This window comes from Amblyomma maculatum, chromosome 7 (assembly GCF_055883805.1).
Source record: "Amblyomma maculatum isolate TAMU_Amacu chromosome 7, ASM5588380v1, whole genome shotgun sequence".
Lineage (NCBI taxonomy): Eukaryota > Metazoa > Arthropoda > Arachnida > Ixodida > Ixodidae > Amblyomma > Amblyomma maculatum.
Window position 1 is genome coordinate 72,297,963 of NC_139350.1, and position 19,646 is coordinate 72,317,608.

Consider the following 19,646-nt stretch of genomic DNA (forward strand, 5'->3'; position numbering starts at 1 on the left):
TATTAAATAATCAAAAAGAAGGAAAAGAGTGTTGTCGGCCCGCTGCAACTGCTATCTAAATCATCTGAAGCACCTGAGCGGCGGCCAGCGGGAAAGAAAAGGAGATAGGAAGAGGATAGCTAGGGAACGTATAGAGGGGAGCGATAGGAAGAAAGGACAGGGGGAGCTCTGTACATTATTTACAAAATACAAAGCGGTCAACGAGTTCGCGTCGCTCGCGCGCAAGTGTCTGAGCACTGTTCACAAATGCCTGCGCGCGAGCGGCCACTGCAATAGAATACAATATATATATATATATATATATATATATATATATATATATATATATATATATATATATATATATATATATATATATTTACATTGATGTGTATCCATAGCCGCGCGCACGTAGCGTCCTATCGCCGACACATCGCGCGTGCGACACAATGCACAAGCTGCCGAGGTGGAGCGCCCGGCAGCATACGTCCAAGGTAGCACACACGGAGTGTTCGGGTCACGCACGCACTACCTGGCGAAGAGCAAGCGATGCTTCAAGCCCGCTTGCTCAATGAACGCACATAGGCTCACCATTGTCCTGTCACGGGTGCGCGCACTGCCTCGCGGCCACAGGAGCGTCTCGATGCTGTCCGGGATGATTCCGAGCGCCCTATAAGCCGCGAGCATCTGGCTACGTGTCTCTGCAGATGCGGTACGGCGGAGCAGTATGTGCTCCAATGTCTCCACTGCCTCGCAATCACCACACACGTCGCTTACGAAAGTCCGTGGCGCACCCGTCTTACCCCGGGCCACACGAAGCCGACGCGCACTCGTATGATCATTGCACGCTGTAGGCGCGACAATGAGCGCGCGCCGACAGCAGGGATGCGCTCTCCTAGCGCGATGCGTGGGTCCGGGTGTTGCTGACGGAGGTCGTCATAGATCACCGCACGCACGTCCTCCAAATTGAGAGGTTCGTCGCTGGGAGGAAGCTGATGTGCGGCGGTGGCGAGTTCGTCGGCTTCCTCATTGCCATTGTATACCGCAGTGACCGGGCACCCACTGCGCGCGAATGCTGCACTTGCGTTCTTCGACGCGCTCGAGGCGCTCGGGTATCGCGCACAGCAGCGGCGTGCCACGGCCAGGAGTTTGCAGGCGGCTGAGGGCGGCGCCGGAGACACACAGCAGTGCACACCTGGACGGTGGCGGAGCAATGGTAAACTATAGGTCCAGGCCCAGGCGAAGGCCCAATAATTCCGCCGTGGTCGAAGAGCCCTGGTGTGTCACTCTTTGCTGGCAATGCAAATGCAGGGCAGGATGGTGACCGCTCGCTACGGAGCCGTCAGTGAAAACAAGCAGTTGGTGGTGGTGGTGGTAGTGGTTGATTTATTTTTTTTTTTTAAATAATCAAAAAGAAGGAAAAGAGTATTGCCGGTCGCAGCAACTGCTATCTAAAAACAACTGAAGCACTTGAGCTGCGGCCGGCGGGAAGGAAAAGGGGATAGGGAGAGGATAGCGAGGGGAAGTAGAGAGGGAAGCGATATGAAGAAAGGACAGGGGGAGCTTTGTACGTTATTTACAAAGTACAGACGGTCAACGAGTTCGCATCGCTCAGTTGCTCGTGTATGACTGCTCTGGCTAGCTGTTGCACCGCACAGAGTGGTGTGCTGCGTTTTCCCGCGATGCCGACGATCTCTCGCTGTACCTCCGTCGTGAGGGGCCAGGGGGAGCAGAGGCCGTAGGGGGGCGTGGCACGCGTCAGCTGGTCATACTCCTGCAGCGCCGCGCCCATTCTAGAGCGTGGGAAATTCCTAAGGCGCTGCAGGAGTTCGCCGCCGTCTGGTGCGCGGTGAAGGCGGTCGATGTGGTGCAGCACTCGCTGTGTGGCCTGTAGCTGCAGTGGCCACGCGCCTGCCTTGGCGATTGATTGATTAATTGATTAAATCTTTATTTTCCACCGATTTAGGAGGCCCCCTACTCCCCGCTTCTGGCACGCAGGCATGAGGAACGGGGGCGGGAACCTCCGCGACTAAGGACTGGCGAATATGCATTGGTTATTCGCGGCCTCAGCCGCCAGGCGGACGGCTTTTTGCTGGTCAGCGGGGACGTCGCTTCGCAGCAGGGTCTCCCATTCTTCACTACTTTTAATGTTGTTCCTAGCGCCCGGAGACTTAGGGCATTCCCAAAGTATATGGTCGAGGGTCCCCCTCGCTTCGCAGGCTTTACATGTATAATTTTTTTCTCCCATCTATCTGGGTGTGAAATAACCAGACAGGGTTTGGAAAACTTCCAGTTTGTAATCGCCGCCAGGCTATGACCTCTTTATTATTTAAGCTAGGATCCGGTGGCGGCATCAGACGTCTGCCTAATTTATAATTTTCGATGATTCCTTTATAGGTTTGCAAACGTTCGTCCATTTCCTGGCAGTCGGACGGCTCCGCGTTAGCCCGGAAGTAGAGATCTCGGGCTAAATCATGCCAAAAATGCCTCGTCGCTGGGGACGAACATGTGTGCTGGGACCCAAGTTAAGGGGATTTTGCGATCGATTTTAGCTGCAGCTAATAAAATTTGGGCAGCTTCTTGCGGGACTCTGCCTTTTCCGATATTACAGATAGCAGTTCTGCTGTCGCTAAAGATCAATCTAGCCTTCCTTCCGGCGCAAGCGAGCGCTGTTGCGACTTCATCAGCCGTGTCTATGTTTCTGCTTCGGATGGTGGCGGAGACGACTGGTGCGCCGCTACCATCGACTACCGCGGCGACTGCCGACCCCGATCGGCCGCTTGCAGCGTCTACGTAGGCAACTTCTTTTACTCTGAATTGCTCTGAATTCTTTTGCTCTTTTAAGCAGTACTTCTGCTCTCTTTTCCCGTCTCTCCTTGTGGTATGCTGGGTGCATGTTGCGGTGGAGAGGACGGACAATGATGTTCTCGCGACATTGTGGCGGTAGGGCAACCTTGTCGGCTATGCCCCTATCTATTTTTCGACCCACCCATTCTAAGATGGTTCGACCCGTGCTCGACCTACTTAATCTCTCATATTGGGCGATTCTCACCTCTTCAGCAAGTTCCGTCCAGTTATTATGCACTCCCACTTCTATCAGGCGTTCCGTTGAAGAGGAGATGGGTAGACCCAGCGCCCTCTTGACGCAACGCCTGATGAGTGCGTCTATCTTATCTTTTTCATTGGTCCTGATGTTGAGGAACGGTGTGGCATAGCATATTCGGCTTATTATGTACGCCTGCATCACTCTCCAGAGACTTCTCTCTTTGAGGCCTCTGCCTTTGAGTGCAATCCTCCTAAATATCCCTGTTACTTGCGTCGCGTATAGGTAGTGAGATGGTTTTCTTTTTTTTTTTTTAACGTTCCGTCGTTATACCGGTCATCTTGAATAAAAAGTCCGAGGATTCTGATTTGTTGGACGTTTGGCACGGTTTTGCCGTCGACCTTAATTTTTATGTTAAAGTCACCCTTGCACCTCATTTATTTTGGGTTATATATGAAAAGTTCAGATTTTTGCGGAGAGCACGCCAGACCCCTTTCGGCCGCGTAGGACACAACGGTGTCCGCCGCCGCCTGTAGCCGTTCCTCCATGCTGCACTAGATCTTACTATTAACTAGTTAATCTAACTAGTTAGATCTAACTAGATCTAACTAGATCTAACAAAAGCATTTGACAATGTAAAACTCCAGACAATTCTCGCGGGACTGCTGGAATAAGGAGTCGGCGAGAGGACATGTCCTGCGAAAGCCTATCTGACGCTCATCTAACAAAGTCCGCCTCCGCGGCCCGCGTATGCAAGCGCTGAAGCGCCATATGCTCCATCACCTTACATGCCGCCGATATCCGCAGAGCTTCGTGGTTGAGCGACCTGGCTTCGGTAGCGGGCAGACGACCGCTGTGTGCACTCCTCCGGTAGCTCCCCGCGTTCCCTGTTTTCTGCGGGTGCCGAAATTGCGTCGTTAGCCAGGTACAATATCGACACCAGTGATCCTGACCCTCGTCACTCACCGGAAGAGCTGCGAGGATGTTCCAATGACACCTCTGGCAGTGGGCCGGGCCTCTGTTGACCGCACGTGCCCGCTGATTGGACAGGATCAATTTAACTTTATTTCCCCAGCTAGGGAATTGGAGATCGCGGACGCTAAATTAGTGCCTGGAACTGTATCCACGAAGAGCATAGCTGAGCTCTTCTCGTCTGAGTTCCTCCTCCTGACTCGTCATGTAAGAAGTGTATATAAAACTCCTTTGCCAACTCTTGCTGCTGCTCCCAGTTTGATGTCGTGCCGTCCTGAACATGCTACCCAGAAGTCTTGGTCCCCGAACCCGACCGCATCAAGCTTTAGGACATACGCGCGATGATAATGATCAAGAGTGTACGTCGCCGAGCTACCGGCCGCCGCTTTGTCGGTAACCTCAGGCGGAATGGGTAGGTAGCTAGGTCATGAGTCATACTCCTAGACGCCTAGAGAGGCAGTGCCTACGCAAACTGGGGCATTGTCCTCTTTCTAGATAGCTAGATGTCATTCACTGGATGGGGTGTTCATGCTGAGGTCTTCTTATCTCAGTTTGTGAGCCTTCATGACGTCGGTCGGCTGTCGTCAGCACGGCACGGAAGACGTGAGTAGAGTTCGTAATTTTATTTCTGATTATACAAAAACCTGTCCTTTTTGCCGCATTAATTAAAAGGGACTCCTGCTTTTCTTTTGTGTAGCTTTCACTGCGCTTTGGCGGGGCTATATGAACCTGCTACACAGAACCACGACTGAACTTTACCCTCTTTCCTGCCTCGGATCGACCGGTCGTACGGCTAAGGACAAAGATAAATGCTATTACACCAGGAGTTCTTTCTGCGTTTAACGAGAAATTCAATATTTGGTTAATATTAAATATTCGTTTAATTTAAACGAATATTAGAAAATAAATATTCGTTTAAAGAGTCATGCAAAATGTCACCCTAGGGTCTGTACAGGGAGATATAGCACGGCACGGTGGATATTTAGCTCATGGTAGGAATACCCAGAAATGTGGCGCAACAAACACAAACAAAGAAGAAGAGGAGTGATGAAGAGGAAGTGTGTTCAGATCCATATTACAGTTGGTAGTGTGCGCGTATGTTGTGTCTCTTCGCTTGTGCTTGTGTTTGTTGCGCCACATTTTTGGGTATTGTGCAGCACCAACTAGCCCCTCAAGCCGTTATCATGGTAGGAGGTAGGTATAAGAGGAATAGTTAATTATCATTAACTAATCAACTTTTTATTTTGGTTTTAGGACGCAATAATATAGGCAAGAATTCTGGAGTTTTCCGTTTTGAAGTTTTCTGCATCAGCACTGTGGTTCGATATATCCGATGTGAAATTATGCTCACGAAGCAAGGCCACACCGTAATGATCCGGCGCGATGCGCCGGAACTGGCTTGTAACCATTTCAGGCCGGGGTAACGCACTTGAAAGCTGAAAGACGAAGCAGCAATCTTTAGCTATGTGGATATCTGGCCAGGAGTCTTTCCTCCCTGCATCGCCAGAGACAAGTAGCAACCCCAAGAGCAAGACGCTTCGAGCGTGGTGTTAGTGTACCAGGCCGAAGTGGAGCGCCAGGAGAATGCTTCCGTGCGTTTTTTAGTATATTGCCAAACCAACGCTGAGTTCACGGTCGCGGTATATACCACGAAAATGCGGCATCGGCATGGCGTGGCCGAATTTAGTGCCCTGATCAGCCAGTTATCGAAAGTCTGAGCGGCTGTGTATTACCAGGGGGTCGTGTCAGGAACGCCAAAAAGGTGTGAAGTAGACGCGCTCCTTTATGCCTTAGAATGCTGGTTTTCATTTGTCAGGGTCCAGACACGTCCCTCCCCACTGTCAGCGAAAGTGCAAAGACAAAAGACGCCAAACCGGATGGCCCGGCAACCGAAGAACTATACTCGACTTTCGGCGTTCAAGCGCTGCACTACTAGATGAAGTGGAGCTGTACCAGTTCTGCCGCTTATCGCGCGTTGTTTGCGGTCAGGCCTTGTTTTGAGCGCGTAATTCATCGTTGGCTATGTCGAATCATAATGCTAACTTAACAGTTTGGTTTGTGGAGTTCTGCATTCCACAGCGACCCAGGTTATTAGAGACGACGTAGTGGAGGGCTCCGAAAATGTCGACTACCTGGGCATCTTTAACTTTCACTGACATCGCACAGCACGCGGGCGTCGTGCTTTTCGCCTCCACCGAAAAGTGGAGGCCGGGATTCCATCTGGCATCCTTGGGCACAGAAGTCGAGTGCCATAACTACTGCACCACCATGGTGGGGCCCAACTTAGCGATTTAAAAAACCGTGATTCGCCACTGATTTCGAGTGCCTCCGATCCTGCTACTATATAATATTGTGCTCTAGAACTACAAATAAAATTCGGAGTAAATATTATAATTAACCATTCGTCCTTAATCAATTTAACCACCTGATACCACACAAATGATGTTCATCATACTGTGCCGCACAACCCATATTGGCAAAGCTTTTACAGCTTTAAAAGATAAATATGTAGATATTCGAAGAAATGAAACACCCGGTATTATTTCGAGTGTCTCCGATCTCACAATATAATGTTGTGCTAGAAAACTAAAAAAAAAAATGCTGATTAAATAATCTAATTAACAGAAGCCAAGTCAGCTTGTCGAAACGTTGGCTCAGCTTGCGAACTGGCGCTTCCCCTCTACCCTTGTTCAGTGCTCTTTCATGCCGGGTATTGGAGAAAGACATCATTCCCCTTATGTACGTTAATATAATATGAATTAAATTATGTAATGTCATGTAATGTATTTACAAATTTTTGGTAATGTAACAGTTATGTTACCTCTGTTTTGCCTTTGTCCAGAATAATCGGTGAAACCTTAAGCCACAACGCGCACACATTTGGTTTCCATAACTGGAACATGTGCCCCCCGTAGGCATTGGCACCAGTAAAAATTAGGCTCTCTCAAAATAGATCAATATCGTGCATAAGAGACCCCATTTTGGCAAACGATGTGTTCATGTCAGGTCCCTTCTTCATATAAGGAACCTCCTCAAAACCTTGTAGCCGTTTGCCCATCAGCTTTGTTCAGTTCAGTCTCTGTAACTCTGGCCGTTCGGACTGTCGCCTAGGGGACAGAAGTGCTTTTTTTTTTTAGAAAGATATCAAGTACGGTACAGACATCAGCAAGTTCATGGCGCCAACGGCAACTCGCCTTTATATCGACTAGTATGACGCAAAATTCCGCATAGGTAGATAAATTCATTTACTACCTATTGTGCACGCCTGAAAGCTACGATGCAATATCATCAATAAACTTCATTGCAGAAGCACAGTAAAATTAGGCACATATTTTGGCCTCTTTTTTCACTACAGTCAGTCATTCAACCTGGCCACTGTAGCTAAGTGTACAGCACTCGATGGCTGAACTCAAATATGCGAGATTAAATCCCTAACCGCGGCGGCCGCTTTTCTATGGAGGCGAAAATCAACGCTCCCGTGTACTGTTCGATATCCGTGCATGTTAAACAACCTTAGGAGGTGGAAAGTTCAGGATCATTCTATTATGGCATCCCTCATAGCCATAGTCGATTTGGGGCGTTAAACTATATAAATCAACAGAATTGTGCTATTGCATGCCGCTGCATCCAAGCTCTTTTATCGAATGGATCGGGAACAGGTCTATACAACCTAATTATTAGCGATACCAAAGGAACTTTCCTGAGATATTTTGTCTGCACATGCGGTTTCTACAGATTGCCCTATGGACGATTTTTTTTATTGTCGCCACGTGCCGGTTATCACAGCAGTGTGGACAAAAATAGTGACATTCGGCGGGGCTCCCACGCACGGAAACTGCAGCCGAAGGAAAATTCCGGCTTGAAAATAAACGAAAAGTAAATGTAATGTACTTAACAGGGCTACGAGTCCCCGGTACGAAGGTCGACAGATGTTGTTGCTTCTAGACGTTCTGGCTATGACTTCGGAGTTCTAGACAACGATGATGACGGCTCGCATTAGCCGCTGCGCAGCTACACTTGTGGCAGCCACCGGAGAGGATGAATAAAATGTGTCGCTACTCATCGCCTTAGACGGCTTCGCCCGCCTGGGCACGTGCAGCCGTGTTGTCATTGCTCTTTAGGCAGGGAGAACTGAGTTCATACTGGTCCGGTTAGTACGACGCCCGGCTTCCATAAATACAGAAGCAAGAGCTCTCGCCGAAATATCCTTGGCGCATCACCCGGAATTCGATGTGAAATTTGACAGTGCGTTAGGGCGTTAGCGCTGACCGACCATTATCACAAAATTTGTCGGGCGTTGGCGTTACACGTGCAGTCTTCGGCAGCGGTTGCATCGTCCAGGCGAAACACAGCTGCTAGCGCATACTCTGCCACATGAATCACATTGATGGTCTAAGGTTTTTTTTAACGCTTTAGATTTATCACTCGTTTACTCATTGGTATTCGGCAGCAAGAAAAAACAAATTCTTCACCACCTCAATTTCTTGCTGTTCATAAATGCTGTGACAGCTTTTTACCAAATTTTGGATGCCAGAGTGGAAAACGCATCACGCCTGTGTGCTGTTCGATATAAGTGCATGTTATACAACATCAGTAGATTGAAATTTCAGGATCATTTTATTACGGCATCCCTCATAGCCATAGAGCCCTGTCCTGTCTTTCTTGCCTGTTGTGCCGTCTCTGTTGGCTTATACAAGTTTACGAGCACGAACCAACCAACCCCGCAACGCATTACTTAAGGAGCTGTGAGTTTAATTTGGGATACAATGATTCCGCTTCGATTCTTATCTCGCCCCATAACTGACAGGAGGAGCCCGAGTTGACAGCTCCCGCAAACCCGTCCATGTGATGTGGTCTCGTGACGTCGGACAACGCGCCCACTTGCCCGGAGCGTGCTCGCGATTTTTAGCTCAAAACGGCGATAACGCTAGCGCTGCTTTAGAGCGTTTCGCGGCGTCACCGTTGTCCCTCGTAACAAGCTGCATAAATAAATAAAATAAATAAATCCTGTCTCCTCCGAGAATCGAACCCCCATCCTTTTAACCCCCAGCCGAGTGCTTTAGCCAACAGTGCCACGCCCTGTTTTTTTTTTTCTGACTTGGTATTCATTACACGTATTTATTACAGAAAATGTTATGTACAGAGACTATTTACAAAGCACGCAGCCATTGCTGAGCTCCACAACAGAAAAGACAACTAAAAGGCACTCAAAGATCGTGAAACGCACATCATAATTCCCCTTGTCTACCATGAGGATGATAGTAGCGATGACAATGACGCTGTAAGTAGTGCTAATGACAAAGATGACATTAGCAATGATAATGATAAAGCGAGTAAACGTGATTCACCGTATGCACGAGCTACACTTAGTCTTTCGCATTTCTGCAGTGTAGATTCTAGAGAGCTCTCAGCGTTTTAGAGCGCAGCTATTTGGAGCCAGTTCCTGCATTTAGCTTCGTTGCCGTTGTCCCTCGTAACCAGCTCCTGCCGGTTCAGGTGTCCACAGAACAAGTATGTCCGATACTGCACATTTCCTTTCATGTGAACCAATTAAAAGAAAAATTATGAAAAGACCGTGGATTGAAGAGGCGGTGTTACAGAGGCTATCACTGTTTTCTCTCTATCACAAGGTTCAAGCCATGCTTAAAATCTCACAATTTTGAGGCGATAGCTTCACTAAACGAAATAAATACTAGGTCTCCGTGTGCTTCCGATGGCCTTCAGACATTTTTAGCGCGCGGTGTTCTCCGGTTGCCCAAGTGCCGGCTCGGCAACAGCGGATCACGGTGCGTGCATCCCAAGCCCAAACGTACAGACATGTTCACTTTACTCGCTAGCAGCGTCAACGGCATCAGTCAGTCGCTGCAATTTTTTCACCGCGCAACGTTCTTATGCGCCCACGCGCCACCTCCCGCAACCTCCCGATAACCTAATGCTCTCTTCGCTCCTCCTCCAATGCCATCCCTAGCTGTGCAGCGGCAACCAGAGCGCCGGATAGGTGGTGGCGGATTTCGATATATACACCGCATGAGCCGAAACGCATAGCCATTGCGAACCGCCTGCCTATATACATAGTTTATTCTTTATTTAGGTAGGTAGTGATGGGATGCTCCTTGGCAATTAATACAGTAGCAGCCGTAGAAGCACAATTCAGCAATCCCAGGCAGGTTCACAGAGCTTGAGCTTGAACGCTCCGTAGAATTCTTAACTTGGTTTTTCTGATGTTTCCAAGCGCAGGTACGCTGTACCGAAGGATTGTCTTCAGTAATTTATTTTATAGCTGGACGTGATATGACTGTGACGTGATGTGATGTGACTATACTGACTTCACCCATCCCTCTCTCACAACTTTTATATTCACTCACACCGTTTCCCCCAGTGCAGGGTAGCAAACCGGTTTCTTTTACCGGTTAATCTCCCTGCCTTTCCTCCTCCTCATCTTCCTTCTCCTCCTCCTACTTGAATACACTTCGTCATTGAGAACCAGGCATTGGTGCAGTAAGCCGAGCATATATCCATCTATTTCTCCGGCTACAAAGCTTCCTTAATGACAGTCAAGAACTGTTAGTGGGGGGTTTCCTGAAGAAAAAATACGTGTAAAAGCTAAAAAAGTTGTCTGTAACTGTACATACATGTCTTTCTCGAATTCTTAGCCTCAATCTATCGAAAAGCTGAAACAGCTGATGAGCTGCTCTCAAATTTCTCATCAGGAACTAACGTAAGCGTCGGCAATTTTTTTCTGAGCCTTCGTGAAAATAACAGGGGAGCCTCTGCGCGAATCTTAGCCCTTAGCCGTGTTAGCCTAAACACGCGGGTCGTTTACGGTGTACACGTGCCTGCAGCTGCTTCGAGCGAAGGGACCTCTGTTATGATGTCGCCTATACGACGGAAACAGTCTGTTGCGGAACAGTCTCAGCAAGTTCCGCAACAGTTAAAAGTTTCTGTCGAGAGTCATTTTGGCTTGGATAAAAGCCTTCCTTGATTCGAGATGTATATGAATTTGCTTGCATGTTAGGCTCTCAAGAATTTCGCCACACGCAAGTTAAAAAAATTGGCTAGTAGTTTTAATCTCTCCGCCCCTCTCCAATTTTGTGTACTGGAACAACTTAGCGATAAGGCAACTCTAATAAATTAGTTTCTGCTCTAATAAGGTTTTAAATAAAGGATCAAATAATGCGGACCCATTAAGCATTGCTGCGCATGGATGTTAGGCAGCCTGTGTAGCCCGAACGACATTTTTCAGTGATTTTCCCCCAGGAGATAACACGCCTTAATATGTTCATTTAATATCAGGTATTGTTATGCTTCTAAGACGAGAAAACCGATGACACCTGACTGGCAGTAAACAAAATCTGAAAAAAAAAACAGCTCATGAACTGCCGCAGTCGCAGAAGAATAAGTAATAACAGGATCGTGGATGGGAAGGCACCTGTTTTCACCGTCCCATCGATGATCCTCTTATTACTTAATCTTCTCGTCGGGTCTTCATCAAGTGCCGGCCTTACCTCTCGACGCAGGACGCTATGCTCCAGCTGGAACATCAGATTCTGGACGTCAAGACCCTTTCCACCAAAGCCATCCTCGGACTCCACCTTGATAGGATCGCCCACTCAGCGATCCTAGCCCAAATCTCGCTTATGAACCTCTGCGAAAGAGCCTATAATTACGTACAACTTTCTCTCCGACAGAAGAGCACTTCTCGTAGCGGAAGACATCAGGTTCGAGGAGAAAATGCTGGGATGCGCCGGCACGCTGCAGGGATTGTTATTTCGATATTACCCTTCACCCTGGCAATGATCGCCCTAGCGCAAAACTCTCAAGAGCCGGAAACATCCATCACACGCCCTACACCGTCTACATCACGATCTGGGTCAACCGTGGCAGCGGCGGCCAGCTGGAATCTTTGCTGCAGAAAGCTGTAGGTGTCATGGAATAAAACGTTAAAAATACGGGGTTTCGCTGCTCCCCAAACAAGTCGAAGCTCCTGCTGCACTACATCGCGCAGCAGGGACGACCACCCCGATGGATCCAAGCAGAAGAGAAAATATGAAGAAATCAGGTTAAACATGAGTGGCGGCAGAACCATCCCCATTGTGAAAAAAAAAATCAAAATCCTAGGCATGATCATCGAATCCATGCAATACAGCAATGAATCCATGAGCAATCCAGCAAAGAGATTGCAAAAGGGTCACCATTAAGAGAAGTAGCGTGCCAAATGAGAGACTGATACGACAGTGCAGTCCGTCACATGGCACATTATCTACGTGGCCACCTTTCACAATTGGTACAAGGTGGAAAAGAACAAAATAGACGTGATAGTAGGCAGTGCATACAACACGGCGCTTGGGAGAAGACTCGACTAGCACAGACTTCCTGCTAAAAATAGGAATCCACAACACGCTGGACGAATTTGCAGAAGCGCAGCATTTATCGCACCTAGAAAGCCTCACTACCTCCGTAGCTGTAAGATACGTACTCGAGCGGCTGGCATTGGCTGCCACAGTCAACACGGTGAGAGAACTAATCCCGCGGAACATCAGGCACAGCATCCGAGTTGCACAAGTCCCGAGAAACGTACCCCCGACGTATAATCAAGACAGAAGACTACGGCGGAACTACGGAAAAGCGAAGGAAGCGCACTTCGTGGTCGCTGCCGACTATCAAGACGATGGACGATACGCTGTCGCGGTCGTCTACACTGCCAGAACGCTTGTCCACTCTGCCAGCGTTAAGTCCCGACACGCCGAAGTGGACGAAGAATTAGCCATCGCAATTGTCATATCTAATCGCGACTGCGTGGCCCGTGTCAGAGACACGCGCATGATCACAAAACATCACGCTAATGGAGGATATCCGTGGAAGCCTGCCGTATAATGAAGAACCTGAAACGCTCACTGGACAATAAGGTCCGGCTAGTATGGCTTCCTGCACGTAGAGAGGACGTCTCCGCATCTCACCAGCCTCAACGAGGTCGCTCACTACGTCGCACGAGGTGTCGCAAACCGTGTCGAATAGAGCCATGGTGAAGAAGTCGGGAGAGACAAGCTGACAAGCTTCAATGACTTAGCCTAAGCCGTCTACCTGGCCCGACAGACCTTTCTTCCGCCTAATTGCAAACTATTCAGTGCTCAGGAAGTCGCCTGGAGGCAGTTACAAACACATACCCGAACCTGCTGCAGTATAAAGGAGTTTACCCCTAAATATATAACACAAACACGTGCAAGGTATGCAAAGATGAACATATCCACACTTAAACACATACTCTAAGAGTTTAAGGAACATCTGACAGCTGTTAATCCGCAACCCTCTTGTCGAGATGGTCCGCCGCTCTACGCAGCTCCGCCAGACTCAACAACCAACTCTGGGCTGTCTAGCAGGTCCTCAAGGCGGCGAAGAGACAAGAGCTCGATGTTTCTAGGTGGGAGACCTAGATCCCGTCGCGCTACACCCTGACAGACACTAAATAACATTATCACTCATTCTCACTCACGGATGGGAGTCGTAGAACTGTTGTTTCCATCTGTGACAAGTGAGGGCGATATCGATGTGACGAAAATTTAATGAAGCTAATTAACATGTTATCATAATGCTTTCTTTTGGTTCATTTGAACGTTTGCCACCAAATACCAAATAAATGTGACATTACGGCACTATTTCTTGTCCGATTCTACTTTGACAGCTACTTGTTCCTTTCAATTGCATACTACTACAAACATATATGGGTAAGCTTGATTTCGTCTCTTCCTTCTTGTTGGAATGTATGCTAAGAGAATGAAGGAGGATGTCCCTGAAGCATAATCAGACGATATTGACGTCACCCTTTTCAAAGCCGTGCAAGGAAAAAGATAAGAGATCGCTAATGGTGGCGTGATCCTCTTCGAAGTCGAGTACACGAAGCTATCCTTTAACATTTCCAATCCAGGATATGCAGATACCTTCATGAAATATACTCTCAAAACTCTTGTAATAAGGTGTCATGCTTGACAGGATGTTAGTCTACGAAATGCAAGTTGTATTCGTACTTAACTTGATTTCCGCTAACAGTGTTAGTCATGTCCTGTTCTTCATTTATAAGTAGCAATTTTGCAAATTTTTATTCCGAGTCGTTTATCCCTTATGAAGACATTGGTCGCAAAAATTCAGTAGTTGTTTTTAATAGCTCCTTATGTAACCCAACAAATAATACGAGGAATCGAATTGAGCCGGTAATGGTGTATGGAAATTTCATTGCAGGTATATGAATTGCAGATATTTTGTAATTTTTCAGTCTGCCGACAATTGGTGCATACTCCTTATTAAAAGAACTACATGCATGCGCAATATAGCTACTACACCCTTGCAAGGCTGCTAAATGAAAAGCGAGCTGAACTTTCTGCTCTATCCAGGATAATACACTTGTTGTGAAAGCATCTTTCATTCACATTACCAGCGTATCAACCAACGTTTACCTTTATTTATAAGCATTTTCATGCTCTATGAGGCATCGCCTCAACACAGCCATTTACGAAGCGGTCTTTTTAAAGGTGGCTTATTGGTGTAGTTTCAAAAATAATTCATGCTCAGATATGGACGCTGCATATTTCGTATAGTTCTTAGTTTACATAGAGCACCATTCTTGTGAAATGAATTCAACCGCTAACGCGGTACCGTTCGCGGTAAAAAGAGCAAGCATCAGATCGCATTTTTTGGCCATATTGTCGTCTACTTCGTAATTGTTACGTTGCATTGATTTTTATGGGGCATGAGGTAACCAAGACCATCACACGCCAAACACAGATTCGGATGAATTAGTGCACGTCGAGGTCTTTTACGTCCACAATGAATGAAACAGGAAGAGCAAAGCACATATAAAGTGTTTTGGTTCTCTGCACCGGTTATGAACAACGAAGTGCGTTTTAAAAAGCACGTTTTTTGCTCTCTTTTTGTAATGTGAACGTTTTATGGTTCAGCGACAGGCCGAATAATATTTTCAGGACAAACTGTTGCTTTTCTAACACGTTAGTAAAATAATTAGGTTTTGATGTTTGCCCACCGTTTCAACGATGAGAAGTACATTTCAAGCATGGATAAAGAATGATCCGATCTTCGGCCACAAGTATATAAAAGACGAGGTCCATATTTGTCCGCAATGTCTGTAATGTTTATCCGCCAATCGCAAGAGAAAGATGGATGTTTGAAAAGGTTTTTGTTAAAAAATTAAATGTAAACCGCCATAACACCCCTATCTGAAAGGAAATGTTAGGTGCAGTAGAAAACAGAATTTGTGCTGTGATTACCAGTCTACATTTCAGGGATCACACTTCTCACTTAGTTCCGACCGCACCTGTGACTACAATGAACAAAGCACCCGGGACCATAGGATGACCAACTGGGGGAAGTTTATAACATCTTTATTAGCGCTGGCTTATTAGACCGAAGTGACATTCTGAGAGCTAATGTGTCACACCTCACACAGGTTTCCAGGACGTGAGGAATTGTAAGAATATTGTCAGATCATCTGGTTCATCGTATTGCAGACGAGTGTATACGTGTTGAACTGCCACCCTCACAAACGTGATCTTCTGATAACGGCCAGTAACGCAGCGACGCAGTTGCACTGCCACGTCCTAGAGACTGTTCATCTCCGCAGAATCTATAATAAAACCCAGTATAACAGGCAGTTGAATTTCCTTACCACAGGGCGTACATCTCCGTTACGACAGGCGTCGTATAAGAGATATCATGGCTTTAGTCATCTTCTTGTGTGTGAGTGAGAAATTGTGCCTAAGCAAATCTGTAACGTTTTTTTTTTTTTTTTTCTCGTAAAATATGCAGGACAAAAGTTCGCCATGCTCGAGCTCAAAGTGCTGCTGGCCAAAGTGCTCAGTTGCTTCAGTGTGTCCAGTTTCAACCACCGCGATGACCTGCTGTTCGATGCTGACATTCTTCTTCGCACCAGGAGGCCCATCAGGATACGGCTGCACCCCCGTAGTGTGGCTCGAAAGAAATAAACAGATATTCGTGGTACGCTCAACTCTGGTTGGCTTCTACGTTCCTTGATGTTTGCCATGACTGCAAATATCAGTTCGATGACTGCCACTTCAAATTCACCATTGAGTGCAATTTTATTGATTTATTTAGTCTATTAGAATGAAATAAACTATTTTAGCCTTCAATGACTGTTTATCATGTAAAATACATATTTATTCTGAAGAAAAATTACTTAAAGTAAGCGCGATTTGTGCAATTTGATCCAAACGTGTGGCATTGACAACGCCGTCGATCACGTTAGTGACTCCGTATTCGCTGAGTGCTAAGAAAAGATCGTGTGTGTCTTCAAAGACCAGTAAACACGAATTTAAATGGAACTTCGCTATTTGCTTGATAAGACAGCCTGTGATGGCCAAACCTGCATTTTACTTGCTCTTTCTCCGGACCCAAGCCAATCTGCCATTTTGAAATTGTGCTCAATAGACGTATATACATCAATTTGATGTAAAGGAATGTTCAAAATATTTCACATATTGCCCAAAACTTTCTGTAGGTGATGAATTATGATTAACACAGAAGTATAATCAGGCGAAAAATCGTCACAGCTTTCTTATACATCACTTTTAATTGTGAACCCCAAACAAGCAATTGAAGCAATGCTTTACGACACTGACAATTGATCAGAATGGTCTGACCTGCCAATGCAAAGCAAACTTTCTTTTAACATATGCGCACGCTCTATGTAGCTAGGGCTGGCACAGGAAACCAAAGGGTTATATCTTTGACGATGAGCAGCACAAACAAGTGTGCTCAGGGCTGTCATAAAGAGCATCCCGTTTAAGAAGTCTCGTGTAAATAAATTTGGCAGCTTCTTAACCAACACGCAAGGACAGAAACTTATAGCAAATGTTTCAGGAAGCATATTCGAGTCTCCAACTACGTAGGTACCAGAGCTCCACGTAACCCACTATAAGTAAACCACTACTTGGAGTTTTTTTATTCTTCCATAACTCGTTACGTTTTCAAACAGTAATGGTCTTGGTTTTGTTATATAACTGCTTACAGGTAATCATTTTTTTTTTAGAAAAAGTTGCAACCAATCGTGCAGCATTGAGAACCTGAACGTAGTGACAAACACTGGCGCATTCAGGAGCCACACAGTCGCTCCTACATACTTATTGAGAAAACCGGTTCCGTTTTTCTCCGTCGGCCAAAGGAAGGCCGGAAAGAGATTTCTTGTATGGCTTGGCAAAGCTAAGGCCAGAAATGCGGATTTAATAGAAAAAATGCAGCTATGCAACCAGCCAAAATTCAAAGAAATAATTTGTCGATTTTCATATGAACCTGCCACTGAACATGCACTAATGTATATTTGTTAAATCAGTGAAATTGCTATATTAAAGCCATTAATCTGCATAGCATGGAAAGCATTGTGGCTGCGGCTGTTAGATATAGACAGTGCATTACACAGGGGCAGCGATTCCTCGGCTGAATAAACATATTCGGTAAAACACTAACAAAATTATATACGGACCTCCATCTCCCCACTTGTTCTTGGTGTATCAAAGCTCTTTAAGAAAATGACTTAGACAGTGGCGCCAAATTTCCTTCTAAATAATTTTACATGCTGTGCTGTTCGATAACTCTCCACTAAGTACACAGCCGCATTCGGGATCGTCAGATTATCTAATTGGAAGTTCTACACTTGGTGTATTTAAGGTTCCACTGAAGAGCGCTTAATAATGAAGTCAAAAAAATGTTAGGATCCCAGGACGGTCTGTCAGTCAAACAAGCATATGCTGACCAAAAACATGAATATCGACTGGGCAGCAAATGTCTTCTGGTCCCCATAGCAAGCCGCACGCTCAACCCCACTATCCTTCAAGTCGTTATGCACTAGCCCGGGGTAAAATGAGGCTGAAAGGCCCCTTCGACAAACTCCCTGACACCGAGAAGTTCAGGAGCAGCCCATTCCCGCGTCTGATTATCAGAGCAGCCACACTGACATCACCGGGTTGGCAAAGCTCGCCCCTTCATTAACCCTCCTTATTCCCAAACCTTATATGCGCATATACACCGAATAACATTTATATACGAATAATTATATATACGCAGAAAGAATCGGAATGACACGCTAATATCGTATCTCGCTGGATAAAGTTCTGCCTTTCGCCAAGCATTCGAGCTCATGCATAACCTGCTTAGTACTTTTCAATAGATCAGACTACGGTGCTCTCGAACATAAACCGAATCGCACGTACTCTCAAACCCAGAGTTCAGGCTCCATCTCTCTCTGGACTGGCCAAAACGTTGCGACGTGTCCTTGCGCTGTGCAGAACCGACGAGATTTGTAACCTCTGTGAGTGTATATATTTAATCGTGCCGTGCACCTTAAGTATAAGAAGTCACATGGACCCACCGCGTTGTTCACGGATGTATAATAACCAGGGGAAGAAAGCGCCTGCATTTTTGGCCACTGAGTGCGATGTCATCGACGTGTGTCGAAGCTCAGTCATTGCGGAGTGCTAACCAGTATCGTTTATAATAAATCATCCTAAATCTCGACCTGCGTCAAAATAACTGCATGTCTGTGGTGCACTGAAAAAAAAAAATTGAGGGAAGTTGGAAACCACGAGTAATGTGTATGAAATGGTAGGCTTCAGGGCGTGGTCATCGCAATTTATTCATCATTGGAAGATCATGCTAAGGGAAGTGTACAGGTACGCTCGCAGCACTTTCTCTACCCAACACTAAGCTAGTGAAACCCTGTACCATTTTTGCTTCTGGGATACACGAGAAGGGCAAGTGCACTCTGTAGCCCTAGCGTTTTCCCGCTATGCTTACATGTTAGCAGTATCGATATATACCTGGCGGCCATGCAAGTTCGCAACTCGTAACTCGAAGCAAGTGCCAGAAACTGCGGGTTTGAGATGACGCCTCTAGAAAACCAAATCAACAGTATGCCATCTGTACAGGTACTTTCGCGTATTCGCGCAAAAGACAGACATGTAGATGAACGGTTGGCTGGCTAGATGATATACTGAAGCATGCCTCCATGGTGTTAAGTGGCTTTCAATACGGTGGCACTCAGTTTTCTTGTGCTCTAGTCTATATAATGAAGAGCGCATGGAATTCCTAACTCTCTCAAATGGCCCCGCCCATCTACATCCTGTTACATGCCCGAAGAGGGCTAACGTCGCTTTAGGATGGCTACGAGCACGCGCATTACACAGTGGAATAGCAGAAACATGAATACAAATCTAACCTTCTTTAACAATTGGCTGCTAACGTTGCTCTGGCAGCTCTACGACGTTCTCATTTCAGGAATCTCGTACTCTGAAATGCATTCCGGGCCAGCATGCTCTGGTTGCTGCTTACGACAATGACTACGTCCCATTAGTGAGCACTTTTATTAGCCAGAATTCTCGATTTAAGGCCATCGACGTCCCTCCCGTTTTGAATGCCAACTTACTGCGATTACTACAGAATAACGACTGATCTCGTCCTTTGACTGTTGTCGATTTTTATAGCTCCCCTACAGGCTACATACTACTGTATCCGCTCATACGTTCAAGATTGTATAGAGGCTCCGACTTCGTAAGGTATACAGACTTCAACGCCCGCACACTATTTCGAGTTACCAAGCAACTGCCAACTTGCCCGCACCATCATCATCATCATC

The 19,646-nt window shown here is 46.5% G+C and overlaps 1 protein-coding gene across 1 annotated transcript in view; it reads left to right on the plus strand.

The window, feature by feature from the left end:
* The window catches only part of LOC146183614 (cytochrome P450 4V2-like), a 67,743-nt gene extending 51,759 nt beyond the window's left edge, over nt 1–15,984 (plus strand). Inside the window, exon 11 of the mRNA XM_084608386.1 lies at nt 15,809–15,984. Coding sequence (XP_084464512.1) covers nt 15,809–15,984 — 176 coding nt within the window. The remainder of the gene's footprint in view (nt 1–15,808) is intronic.
* Nucleotides 15,985–19,646: the final 3,662 nt, after the last annotated feature.